The 13,318-nt window shown below is 39.3% G+C and overlaps 1 protein-coding gene across 2 annotated transcripts in view; it reads right to left on the reverse strand.

Annotated features, from left to right (window-relative positions):
- Nucleotides 1-13,318, reverse strand: part of PRSS55 (serine protease 55) — a 55,176-nt gene that overhangs the window by 25,589 nt on the left and 16,269 nt on the right. Inside the window, exon 6 of one of the 2 annotated variants that reach the window (XM_027599140.2) lies at nucleotides 7,402-7,775. The exons of the other annotated variant lie outside the window; for it this stretch is intronic. Coding sequence (XP_027454941.1) covers nucleotides 7,767-7,775 — 9 coding nt within the window. The 3' untranslated portion in view covers nucleotides 7,402-7,766. Of the gene's footprint in view, nucleotides 1-7,401; nucleotides 7,776-13,318 lie in introns of those variants that run through there. 2 annotated transcript variants of the gene reach the window in all.

The raw sequence follows: 13,318 nt of genomic DNA on the forward strand, positions 1-13,318 counted from the left end.
AACCAAACTCCTAAAAAGAAAATGAGAGTAAATCTTTTTGAATTAGGATTCGGCAATGATTTCTTAGATATAGCACATTGTTTCTTAGACACAAAAGTGACTAAAGAAAAAAGCAGATAAATTGAACTTCATTAAAATGAAAAAATTTTGTGCTGAAAGTGTTGCTATCAAGAAAATGAAAAGACAACTTACAGAATGGTAGAAAATATTTTCAAATTAAGCATCTTGTAAGAGACTGGTAGAATATATAAAGAACACTTACATCTCAGTAATAGAAAAATACAGAGCCCAACTTAAAATGAGCAAAGGGTTTGAAAAGGCATTTCTCCAAATAAATAAACACAATAAACACATGGAAAAATGCTCAACATTATTTAGTCACCAGGGAAATGAAAATCAAAGCCATAGTGAGATACCACTTACACACACTAGGATGTAAGACCAAGAAAATGAGCAATAACTGTGTTGATGAAGATGAGCGAGAATTAGAACTCTAACACATTACTGATAACAATGAAAATGGTTCAGTCACTTTGGAAAATAGTTTGGAATTTCCTCAAAAAATTAAACATAGACTTGCTATATGACTCAGCAACTCCTCTCTTGGGTATATACCCAAAAGAAATGAAAACATATTCATACACAAATCTGCCTATGAATGTTCATAGTAGTAGTATTTGCAATAGCCAAAATGTAGAAACAACCTAAATATTCATCAACTGATGAATGGATAAATAAAATGTGGTATATCATACAATGGAATATTCCACAATAAAAAGGAATAAAGCTCTGATACATGCCATAACATCATTAAATCTTGAAAATATTATGCTGAGTGAAAGAAGCAAGTCCCAAAACAACATATATTGTATGATTACATTTAAATGAAATGCCAGAATGAGGAAAACCTGAAGAGACAGAAAGATCCCATTTAGTCATTGCCTAGGGTTGAAAAGGGAAGGTGGCTGGGAGAAATGGGGTGTGACTGTGATTGGGCATGTGGGTTCTTTTTAAGGTGGCAAAAATGTTCTAAAATTGGATTGTCGTGTTGGTTGCACAACTGTGTGGTTATATTAAAAATCATTGACTTGTATACTTTAAAAAGGTGAACTGTATGGTATGTAAATATATCTTAATAAAGACACTTAAAAAAATCCCTCTGGTGTGTAGCAAATGAGAGGCAAGAGAGGGGGGAAAAAAACAACCCCTTTCCCCCAAACCCAGAGTGATCCAGGCAAGAAATAATGGCTTAACTTAGGTTGGTGGTGGAGGTGGAGAGGAAAGGAAGAATTTATTTTGGAAGAAATACCTAAAAAATATGAAGATGTGTTTCACATGGGGGATGAGATATTCAAGAATGTTTTCCAAGTTTCTGGCTTGAGCAGTTGGGTGAATGATAGCGGTGTCATTTACTTATCTTGAGGATACTGGAGGAAGAAACACACTTGGTGTGAGAGTAATCAAGTGTTCTATTTTAGCGTGGAATTTGAGATACTAGTTAGGCACTTAGGTTTATACACGTGGCCTTCTGAGCCTTGCTGAAAAAACTCACATAGGCTCATTGGAATGGAACCACCCTATGCACAGTTTCCTACTTCCACTGAATGGTCAATGGTGCCTAGAATTTCTGCCCTCATCTGCAAGTCAGTTTTCTATTCCAATCTCTGTAGTAACTTTTTCAAAACTTCCCATTCTCCTAAAACTTCCTACCCCACTCTCTTTCTCTTCCCTCTTAAAGCTGAATCTTGACTCTTATTTCACCAAAGATTAGCAGCCTGTAGATGAGAATTCTGTCAACTTCTGGACACACTAGCTACCAATTTCTCTTCCCAGGTGCTCTTGAATCCTACCTCTACTGGACCCAGCAGTGTGCTGGGGCCAGCTCTTATGGGCCTGTGAAAGTCATTTGCAAAATACACAGGGATTTTGAGAGCTGGTTGTTTCACCGATTGCTTGAAAATTAGCCAAGGTGGTAGTATTTACATAACAGAAATCCCCATGTGCAACAAATCATGCTTTTTCTTTTGTTCAGAGGGACCATTTATTAGAATGCCACCTGCACTCGTGTTCCATCCATTATACCTATTCTGATACCTTCAGCCTCTTTCCTACTGACACATTCACTTGAGCATTTAAACATATTCCTCCAAAGGGGAAAATGCTCTTCAGTCTAAAATCTCTCTCTGACATTACCCTGTTTCTTTCCTACCTTTTTCAATCAAGGTTCTTGAGTTGCCCACCAACTTTGTCTCCAGTTGTTCAACTTATAGTCACTCCTCAATCTACTATAATCTAGCTCTGCTCCCAAGGTCAGGAGTGACCTCTTTATTAAGTCCAAGGGACATTTTCCAGTCCTTATCTTCTGTGACCTCTCAACCACACTGGAAGGAGATGATGACACCCTCCATCGAGTTGCTGGGACAAGCACATTTTCCTGGCTCTCCTCCCAACTCTCTGGAGGCCACTTCTCAGTCTCCTTCACCAAGTTTTCTGCTGCTCGTCCTTCATATGTTAATTTTTCTTTAGAACTCTGCCCTCGTTCTTATTTCTTTTCATTTATACTCTCCCTTGACAATAGCTTTCACTCTGTTAGATAGAATCTGGAATTCATTCTTCCTTTTACTGTGGGGATACCCCGGGAAAGAAGAATGCTCATGTCAAATCCCCTTATAAACAATAATGCCAGACCTCTTGGAAAATATACTAATGATATTTTCTAGTGGGATATTTTCTACTGAATGCATTTGATAGGATGTACCTCATCTATCTAGTATTACTTATAGTAAATAAACCTAGAATCTATAGGCATGATGCTCTGGAAAATATCATGTCAATCATGTACCTAGCTGAATAGAAAATGGAGAAATTTCTTAATGAAATAGTTCTTTGCTGTAAGTGATGTTCCCCCAGCCATTATTGAGAGACCTCTTATGTTAAATCTAAGCTAGAGCTTATCTCATGGCAGCCAGAAAAGATCTGGCAAGCAGCCTCAGATTGCCATGCTTTACCTGTGCAATTATTTGTATGCTTGAAAATTATTAGTAAAACTTGTAACTTGTTACTGGGTAAAAGATCTGATTCATGAATCTGATTTGACAATCTGCCCTTTGTCTTGGTTTCAATTAACATTTTATGTGAGTGACTATAAAATTTATTCTCTCCTGCTCAGTCTTCTCACCTGAACTCCAAACCATATACCCAAACGCCTATTAAACATCTCTACTGGAGGTCCAACTGAGAGCTTAAATTCAACATATCAAAATATGAGCTCCACATTTCATCTCCTCCCCCCCTTTCCCCTTCCTGTCGTTCCCACTCACCTTCAATCAGTGGAAGGGTAACTTCAGTTACCCCAGATGCTCAAACAACAGCCTGACACAGAGCCAGCAAAGGGCCTGGGGCTGAAGATGCCACTGCTCAGATTTAAAGTGTGAAAGGCTCTACATCTTGCCAGACTGGTTTGTCACTATTTCCAAATGGCCCTGGGACTTTCCTATCTTATCTGACCCTGGAGTTCAGTGTCATGGGAAAATGCTTTGAGTTTAAAGTGTGCAGATTGGAAGAATTATTGTTAAAATGTCCATTCTACTCAAAGTGATCTATAGGTTTGATGCAATCTATCAAGATTTCAATGGCACTTTTCATAGAAATAGGAAAACCAACCATAAAATTCATATGGAACCAGGAAAAAAAACCCAGAAAATAGCCAAAGCAACCTTGAACAGGAACATAACTGAAGGTATCACAATTTCCGACTTCAAGCTATATTACAAAGCTATAATAACCAAAACAGTATGGTGTTGACATAAAAACAGACACAGAGACCAACGGAACAGAAGAGAGAGCCCAGAAACAAACCCATGCATATATGGCCAACAAATTTTTGACAAAGGTGGCAAAAATATATAATGGGGAAAGGATAGTCTTTTCAATAAATGGTGTTGAGAATACTGAATATCCACATACAAAAGAATAAAATTAGACCCTTATCTTACATCATACACAAAAATCAACTCAAAATGGATTAAAGACTTACTCACAAGACTAATATTATAAAACGTCTAGAACATTTAAGGGGAAAGCAAAAATAAGCCAATAAGACTACATCAAACTAAAAACTTCTGCAAAGCAAACAATTAACAAAATGAAAAAGCAACCTACAAAAAGAAAGAATATTTCCAAAGCATATATGCAATAAAAGGCTAACATCCAAAAGAAATAAGGAACTCATACAACTCAATAGCAAGAAACAAAAAAAAAATTAAAAATGGGCTAAAGAACTGAATAGACATCTTTCTAAGGAAGACCTACAAATGGCTCACAGATTTATGAAAAGAAGCTTAACTAGTCATTGAATCATCAGGAAAATGCAAATCAAAACCACAATGAGATATCACCTCACACTTGTTAGGAGGGATATTATAAAAAAGTCTAAAGATAACAAGTGTTGGCAAGAATGTTGAGAAAAGGGAACCCTTGTGCACTCTTGGTAAGAATGTAAATTGGTACAATCACTGTGGAAAATAGTATGGAGTCTCCTTAAAAAATTAAAAATGACCCAGCAATCCAATTCTGGGTATGTATCCAAAGGAAATAAAAAACTATTTCAAAGAGATAGTTTCATTCCCATGTTCATTGCAACATTTTTTACAATAGGCAAAATATGGAAACAACCTGTCTATTGACAGATAAATGAATTAAGAAAATGTGGTATATGCAGTGCAATATCATTCAATCTTTAAAAGAAATGATATCTTGCTATTTGCAACAACATAGGTGAACTTAGAAGACATTATGCTAAGTGAAATAAGCCAGATATAGGACAGTATCACATGATCTCACTTATACGTGAAATCTAAAAAAATCTAAGTCAAACTCTTGGAAACAAGGTAGAATGGTGATTACCAGAGGCTGGGGGGGTGGGGGGAAGGAGCGATATTTATCAAAGAACACAAATTTTCAGTTATAAGATGAATAAGTTGGGAGACCTAAATATACAGCATGGTAACTATGGTTAATAATTATATATTGTACCCTTGAAATTTGCCAAGAGTGGATCTCAAGTATTCTCAACACATACACACACACACACACACACACACACACACACACACACACACACACACACAAAGGTAACTGTGGGAAGTGATGGCTATGTTAATTAGTTTGAGTTTGGTGATCATTTCACAATGTGCACTATATCAAAATATCACATTGTACACCTTAAATATACAGAATTTTTATTTGTCAAAAATAAATAAATAAATAAATTTTAAAAATAAAGTGTGAAATAGTGACGCTGGTCCCCTTTGTATCAGTCAGAACTCATCTAGTTGCAAGACACAGAAATCAAACTTTAACAAAAAGAATTTTGTGGGTTCATAATTAAAAATCTGAGCTTCCTTTTAGCATCTTGCAGTGCCAGAAAGTAAGGAAGTGCTTAACACACACACACACACACACACACACACACACACACACACACACACACACACACACATTGATAAAGGTATGTCAAAGGGGCACAGAAACCAACACAGAGTTCCCAATGACCACAGCTGGAAAATTTGAGCAATAAAATGAAAAGATAGTTTTGGATTAAATGCAAAGTAAAAAGTGAATCCCTATTGATACATGTAAATGACTAAATAAAGTAGTAAATGGGGTACAAAAGACAAATTTCCCGTACAGAAAAATTCCAAATAAATATACTCCGCATTAAAGGAGGTGGAATATAACTCCCCACTCCTTCAGAGTGGGCTGCGCATTTTGACTTCCTTCCAAAGAGTACAGGATGGAAAGGAGGGGGAAAAGAGTAACTTTACAGTAGAGAGACCTGACACACATTGCCTTAGCCTGGTGATCAAAGTCAAGATTAACAGTCAAAAATCATGTGGATAGTATGAACTCTTGTTACGATGTGATAAAAATACACTTAACCTCTGTGATCTTCTTCCCCCAAATCCATAGCTCCAGCCTAATCATAAGAAAAAGATAAGACAAATTCCAATAGAGTGGCATTCAACAATATACTTAACTAGCTCTTCTAAAAACTATCAAGTTCATAAAAAACAAGGAACGTCTGAGAACCTTGTCACAGCCAACATGCACAATATTCCTAAAACAGCCTACACTTTAAATACAAAATATTAATATAGCACTGCATCAGAGGTTCCCAAACTTCCTCAGTTCATGGGTCCTTGGTGTCTTAGTAGTTTTTTTTTCACAGCACTCCTAGGCCAAAAGAAATACCTAATGACTGCATTTATTAAGTAGTTAGGTCCAAATAACTTAAGAGCAGTAGCCCACTCAATGTCTGACAGTGGTTGCTCCTTCCCTCTATGTCAGACAGATGTCTCTGTGCTTCCATTGAATCCCTACAAGTTTGTAGTAGTGCCCTGGGGCACCTCAGAGAAGTTTAGGAATTACAGCTCTAGGTATTAAAATTCTGATGGGACATAAATGACAGTCATGTTGCACAACTAATCTTAAGTCAATTGACTGGATAACATTTAAACTTATAGTTTCCGTATGCTTCCATAAAGCATTACATTGGTTAGTTAAATGTTAAATGGCAACATTGCTTCCACCTCATTATCTGAGCAGCCCCCTTCACTATACTGATGATATTCCTCACTGTATTACTTAGGATCCTCCAGAGAAATGAAAAGTGCATATATAGAGAGAAAGAAAGATTTATTGTAAGGAAATGGTTCCTCTGACTATGGAGACGGGCAAGTCCAAATCTACAGTGGGGGTTGGCAGGCTTAAGGCTCAGGACAGCTGATGGTGAAGATGAAGTCCAAAGGCAGTCTGCTGTGAATCTCCTTTTGATCAAAGAGGTCGGTCTTTTTGTTCTATTCAGGCCTTCGACTGATTAGATGAGGCTCACCCACATTATGGAGGGAAATCCACTTACTCAAAGTTCATTGATTTAAATGTTAATTTTATCCAAATACCCTCCAAATTGGCACACTAAGTGAATCATCAAAAGTCCACCCTTTGTCACCCACACACATCTCCTTAAATCATAATCTCCAAATAAAGGCAACAACAAGGTCACACTTCTACCTAACATGATACAACAATTCTATATACAATGGAAAATCCACTAACCCTTTCTCCAGAGGAGGATGCAATGTCTTTGTGATGTTTAGTGTTCTCTTGATATCTTGTAACTTAAGTACTATTTCATATAGAGTTCCATATAAAATTAATAATACTTAAATACTATGATATAAAGTCAACACGTCTCATGTTACATAATAAGGAGATAAGAGAGAAGAAAACGAAGATATTTGCTCAATATATACATACATATTCATAACAAAATAAAGGAAAAATATGACAATTACAGCTTTTATTTCTATGACTAGTCACATGGTCATATCTGGCATTTATAACTACCTTCTTCCACTAACCATTCTGTATTTTCTTTGCCCTCAGCAAGCAGTTCAGTGGGCGATGGCTCTTACACAGTGGGATGACCTAAATCTTAATTCCTGAAAGGTTTGGGCCATCAGTAACCTTGTCTGGATTGGGTTGTTGTAGGTTTCCATTAACCTTAATTTCAGAGATTGCTGGGGTTCCAGACATACTCCTCCTGACCTCCATTATAGAGTAGTAATCCAATTTCCCCTAGTAATCAGGATTCATTACCTCAGCCAGCACAGTAAGTCCCTTATTTGCCTGTTGTTGATTCAGAGGCATGAGGAGTCCAAAATGGCCAGGTGGTAGTCTTATCTTCCAGTTCAATGAAATCATTGTTATGTCTCCTGGTGGAAACATTCCTCTAGTTAGAACTAAAACCTCTAAGTGTAAGTTGTGGGGACAAGAAGCAGGTGAATAGAGCTACTCCTATTTCTAGCCCTAGATTCCTAGACCTGTGAATCCTGGCTTTGGAAGAAACAGCATCATGTTTTGATTGATTCAGAGCATATACAACCTCCTACAAAGCCTTTTCCTAGTCCTACAAAGCGTTTCTATCTGCCTGGCACTGAAATTAAATCCTCAAAAGGCTATTCCACTGTTTTATAAAGCCAGATGCTTCAGGATTGTAGGAAACAAGGTAAGACGAGTGAATTCCATTAGCATGAACCCATCAATGCACTTCATTTGCTGTTAAGTTAGTTCCTTGATCAGAAACAATGTTTTGTGGAATACTGTGGATAATACATTCTGTAGGTACATGAATGATAATTTTGGTAGAGGCATTGCACACAGAAAAAGCAAATCTATATCCAGAATAAGTGTCTATTCCAGTAAGAACAAAAATTCAGCCCTTTCCATGATGGAGGTGGTCCAATGTAATCAACCTGACACAAGTAGCTGGCTATCACCTTGGGGAATGGTGCCATATTGGGAATTTATTGTCAGTCTCTGCTGTTGGCAGTTTGGGCACTCAGCAGTGGCCATAGCCAGGTTGGCCTTGGTGACTAAGAGTCCAAGTTGCTGACCTCATGCATAATCTCTATCGCTGCCTCCATGGTTGCTTTGTTCAGGAAGTGATTGGGAGATGACAGGGGTGGCTGGGAAAAGAAGCTACTGGTAGTCACAGAATAAGTCATCCTATATACTGCATTATTAAAATCCTCCTCTGTTGAGATCTCCTTTTGGTGGGCATTAACATGAAATACAACTATCTTCACTTTTTCACTCATTCAGAGAAGTTTATCCACATATTTCTTCTCCAGACTTCCTTGTCACCAATTTTCCAATCGTGTTCCTTCCAAGTCCCTGACCCTCCAGCCAAACCATTGCCCACAGCCATGAATCGTATATAATTGTACATGTGGCCATTTCTCCTTCTAAGCAAAATGAACAACCAGGTGCACTGCTTAAAGTTCTGGGAGAATTTCTCTTCCTCACTCTCCTTCAAGGATACCCCAAGAAGGAACTATAGTGCTACCTCTGTCTCCTTTCAGATAATGCCTGCATATGATACAGAACCACCCTATAAATCAGGGCTGAGTTTCCTCTTCCTTGGTCAACTGATCGTAAAGAACTCCTCATGAGTCCATAGGTGCAAACTGGGAGAGAGAAGGTAGTGTGGCTGGGTTGGGGTGAACCAAGGGCATTGAGACACTTCGTGTAACTTGTTTCTTCAGAGCCTGCTTAAGCCCAGTCTCATATATACTAATGTCCATAGGATGATGGAGTGCTGCTGTATGTACATGCCCAACTTTATGGCTTGGAATATCAGATAACACTCAGTTAATGAATTGCAGCTCAGGTCATATCGTAACTTGGTGGCCCATGGTTAAGTGTTCAGTATCTACAAGTTCTAGTATCAGGCCAAAAGCTGCTTCTCAAAAGGAAAGTAGTTCTCTACCAAGGATGGCAGCACTTTTCTCCAAAACCCGAAGGACCTATGCTATAATTTACCTTTAAGGGCCTGCCACAATGTCCCAACAGCATCCCTATCTGCCACTGATACTTCAACCACCATTGGACCTGTAGGAGCATAGGCCCAAGTGGCAGAATAGCTTGTATGGCAAGCTGGACCTGTTGCAGAACCTTCTGTTCTGGGCTTCATGTAGCAGCTTTTTGGGTCACTTAGTAAATGGGCCAGAGTAGCACACTCAAACAAGGAATATGTTGCCTCCAAAATCCAATGAGGCCCACAAGGTTATACCTCTTTTTTGGTTGTAGGAGGGGCTAGATGCAACAATTCATGCTTTACCTTAGAAGGGATACCTCAACATGTCTGACCCACCAAATCCCTAGAAATTTCACCAAGGTTGGAGGCTGCTGAAGTTGGTTACATTTTTTTCTCACCACCTAGCTTACAAATGTCTTACCAATAAGTCTAGAGTAATTGATTTCTCTTGCTCACAAGGTCTAATCAGCACCATGTCATCAATGTAAAGGACTAGTATGATATCTTGTGGAGGGGAAAGGGATCTCATGATCAAGATCCCCATGCGTTAAATTACGACATAGGTCTGGAGAGTTGATATACCCCTGAGGTAGGCTAGAGAACAAACTGCTTCTGGTGGACCTTATGAATAGGGACAGAGAAAAAGGCATTTTCCAGATCAATAGCTGCATAGCAGATACCAGGCAATATATTAATTTGTTCAAGTAATTAAAGTACATCTGGTAGAGTCATTGCAATTGGAGTCACCATCTTGTTAAGCTTACAATAATCCTGTCATTCTCAGAGAACTATCAGTGTTCTGTCCAGACCAGAGAGAATAGTTGAATGGGGATGTGGTGAGAATTACCACCCCTGCATTCTTTAAGTCTTTGATGGAGACACTAATCTCTTCAGTCCCTCCAGGAATGCAGGATTGTGTTCGGTTTACTATTTTCCTAGGTAAAGGCAGTGCCTCTTGGCCTTTTCCACCATAATATCCTTTACTACATAGATCAGGGAACCAGTGTGAGATTCTGCCAGTTTCTCAGTATGTCTGTTCCAGTTGTGCACTCCAGAACTGGGAAAACAACCACAGGGTGGATTCAGGAACCCATCTCCTATGAGATGTACTTCAGTTAAAACCCCATTGATCACCTGACCTCCATAAGCCCCTACTCTGACTAGAGGACCATAGTGGTGTTTGGGTCTCCTGGAATCAGTGTCGTTCAGAGCCAGTGTCTAGCAGTCCCCCAAAGGGGTGATTATTTCCTTTTCCCCAGTGTACAGTTATCCTGGTAAAAAGCTATAGGTCCCTTTTGGGAAAGCTGGGAAGATTAACAGTAAAAATATTTGGTGTATATTGGGGTCTTTCTTCAAGGGTACCAAGCTTCCCTTTCATTTAAGTCATTCTGGGTTTGTAAACTGGCTCAAGTCTGAGGAGAAGCCATGACTGTTTTTATAATTCAGATTAGACTTTTGTTCACTTGACCTAGAACTTCTCTGCTTATCCAGAACAAGTAAGAATTTAGTAGGCTTCCTATCTATTTCACTTCTAGGCACACTATGACCAACTAGCCAACACCATGGGTCAGTGCACGTCAGCCTATCCCCATCACTGCATTGACTCTGCTATTATGGTATCCATGCTCTCCTTGCCTTAGGCAATTGAGTGCCACCATTACGTATCTGCCACCCCAGGACCTAGGTTTCCCAGTTCAGAGACTGCAGTTCTCCCTGCAAGGTCTGGCCTACAAGGAATGATCACAGAGCTCTTCAAGGATTCTAAGACTCTCCTCACAGATTTATTTCTCACAGTCGTGGTGAAAGGCATGTCTTCTGGACCTTCCCAGGCGGGTGAGTGGGTCTCAGATGACAAACCCACTCCAACATCCCACCTTCCCTGTCTTTGAATCCCTTTCTTTACATGAAATCAAGGCAGATCCAGCACTTCTCTCTCACTCACTGTGGGTCACCTTTTCGGCCCATGCTTCAGCCAGCCAACGAAACACACTGTTAGACCCTTTCTAACTCCTCAAGATGCACCATTACATAGAAAATCTCTGCTTAGTCAGCCCCTATCAATAAATTCTGCCCGATCCAACATTATGTTTCTGCCACCATTATCTCACCCCTTTAGTATCCATTACCACAAATACTCCTCAGATTTCTATCTGCATGAATTAGAAAACTCAGGTAATTCTTTTGGAATATAGCACACCACCTCATGGGTCATACTTTGTACCTCACCTTTAGGGTCCTGCTGAGAACTGAGTCTAGTTATAGGTCTAGAAGCAAAGAGGGGTGGTGGAGGTGGGTCCTCAGGAGCATCAACATTGTCTTGCTTGGCAGTGGGGGAGGCCACCGCCCTCTCCTCATGCAGTGCAGGCTTCAGACAGGGGTTAAGAGATCACTTTTACTGGGGGTAGAGAAACTGCTTCCACTGTCAAAGATGACTCATCAGAATTTAGGGGTCCAGTGTTCCCAGCTCCATCAGGGTCTTCCCACATATCCTCATTCCAACTTTCAGGATTCCATTCCTTTGCAATTAATGCCTTTAACAGTAGACACCCTCTAAGGTTAGGAGTTGAACTCACATCGTATTTCAGCTAGATTCAAGATGAGATTGTGAGTTTGATTTTTAGCAATCTCAGCCTTGTGGCCATAGGAAAAAGGGTATCCTTCAGGAAAAATTAAGATTTCAAGTAATTTCTGGGACTCTTGAGCTGAGAATTTGAATTGTGAGCTCATCTTTTTCTTTCCCCACTTTATCTAACAACATTAGGAGCAACCAGCCAATCTCCTTGTACTTATTAGTTTGACAAAAATGTCTGAACGTATCATATACATGGTCACCCAGATCGTAGTTTCTTATAAGTTTAGTGTCTGTAAATCTATCCAGATTAGAGAGCCAATTCCAGAAATCCCCGAATGAATTCAGAAAATTCTTCCTTAAAATTTTGTTCTTCTAGAAGCACTCTCCGGGCGTCTTGGTGGCTCAGTTGGTTAAAGCGTCTGCGTTCTGCCCAGGTCATGATCCCAGAGCCTTGGAACTGAGTTCCGCACCAGGCTCCCTGTTCAGGGGGGAGCCTGCTTCTCCCTTTGCCCCTACCCCCTGCTCACGCGCTCTCTCTTTCATGCTCTCTCTCTCTCTCAAATAAATAAAATCTTTAAAAAAAAAAGAATTAAAAACACTCTTAGTATCAAAATTTGTACTAGTCAGAATTCCCCAGAGAAAAGTGTATGTGTATGTGCATGTGTGTATGTGTTATAAGAAATTGCCTCACATGATCATGGAGACTGGTAAATCCTAATCTGCTGTGTGATCTATCAGGCTCAAGACACAGAAAAGCTGATGGTTATAAACTCTGAAGGTCACCCAGGAAAGGTGATAGTGCAGATGAAATCCAAATTGGAGTATTGGAGAAACTCCCTCTTTTTTGTGGAGGCTAGTCTCTTTGTTCTATTCAGACCTTCAACTAATTGGATGAAGCCCACCACCTTATGGAGAGCAATCTGCTTACTCAAAGTTCACTTATTCAAATGCTAATCTCATCCAAAAACCATCATACTCTCCAAGTGGAGATATAAAACTGGTGTCTTTCCCAGGTGTCTTTCACATGATATTTTGTTTTCCCCATATGTTAGAACTAATAACGTGCCATACTTATCCTTACTTTGAGGACAACTCATTTTTACCTTTCTTGAGCAATGTTAATTTTTTTCTCAGGACCCCCTACTTAAAAATCATATTTTCATTTTCTACCTTAGAACTCTTCTCTTTGAGGGCAGAAGGTTCTGCTCTCTTTCCCCCTTGCTTTCAGCTTGTTACCAATTTTCACTTCCAGTTTATTCTTTAGTCAAACTGATGATGCTCATCTCCAACTAGTCCTTCATTTGCTCTCTTTTCCACACTTGGAAAAACCTCACTTCTACAGCAGTCCTTCAGGAGATTCTCTTCCA

This window comes from Zalophus californianus, chromosome 2, assembly GCF_009762305.2.
Source record: "Zalophus californianus isolate mZalCal1 chromosome 2, mZalCal1.pri.v2, whole genome shotgun sequence".
In the NCBI taxonomy this organism is placed as follows: domain Eukaryota; kingdom Metazoa; phylum Chordata; class Mammalia; order Carnivora; family Otariidae; genus Zalophus; species Zalophus californianus.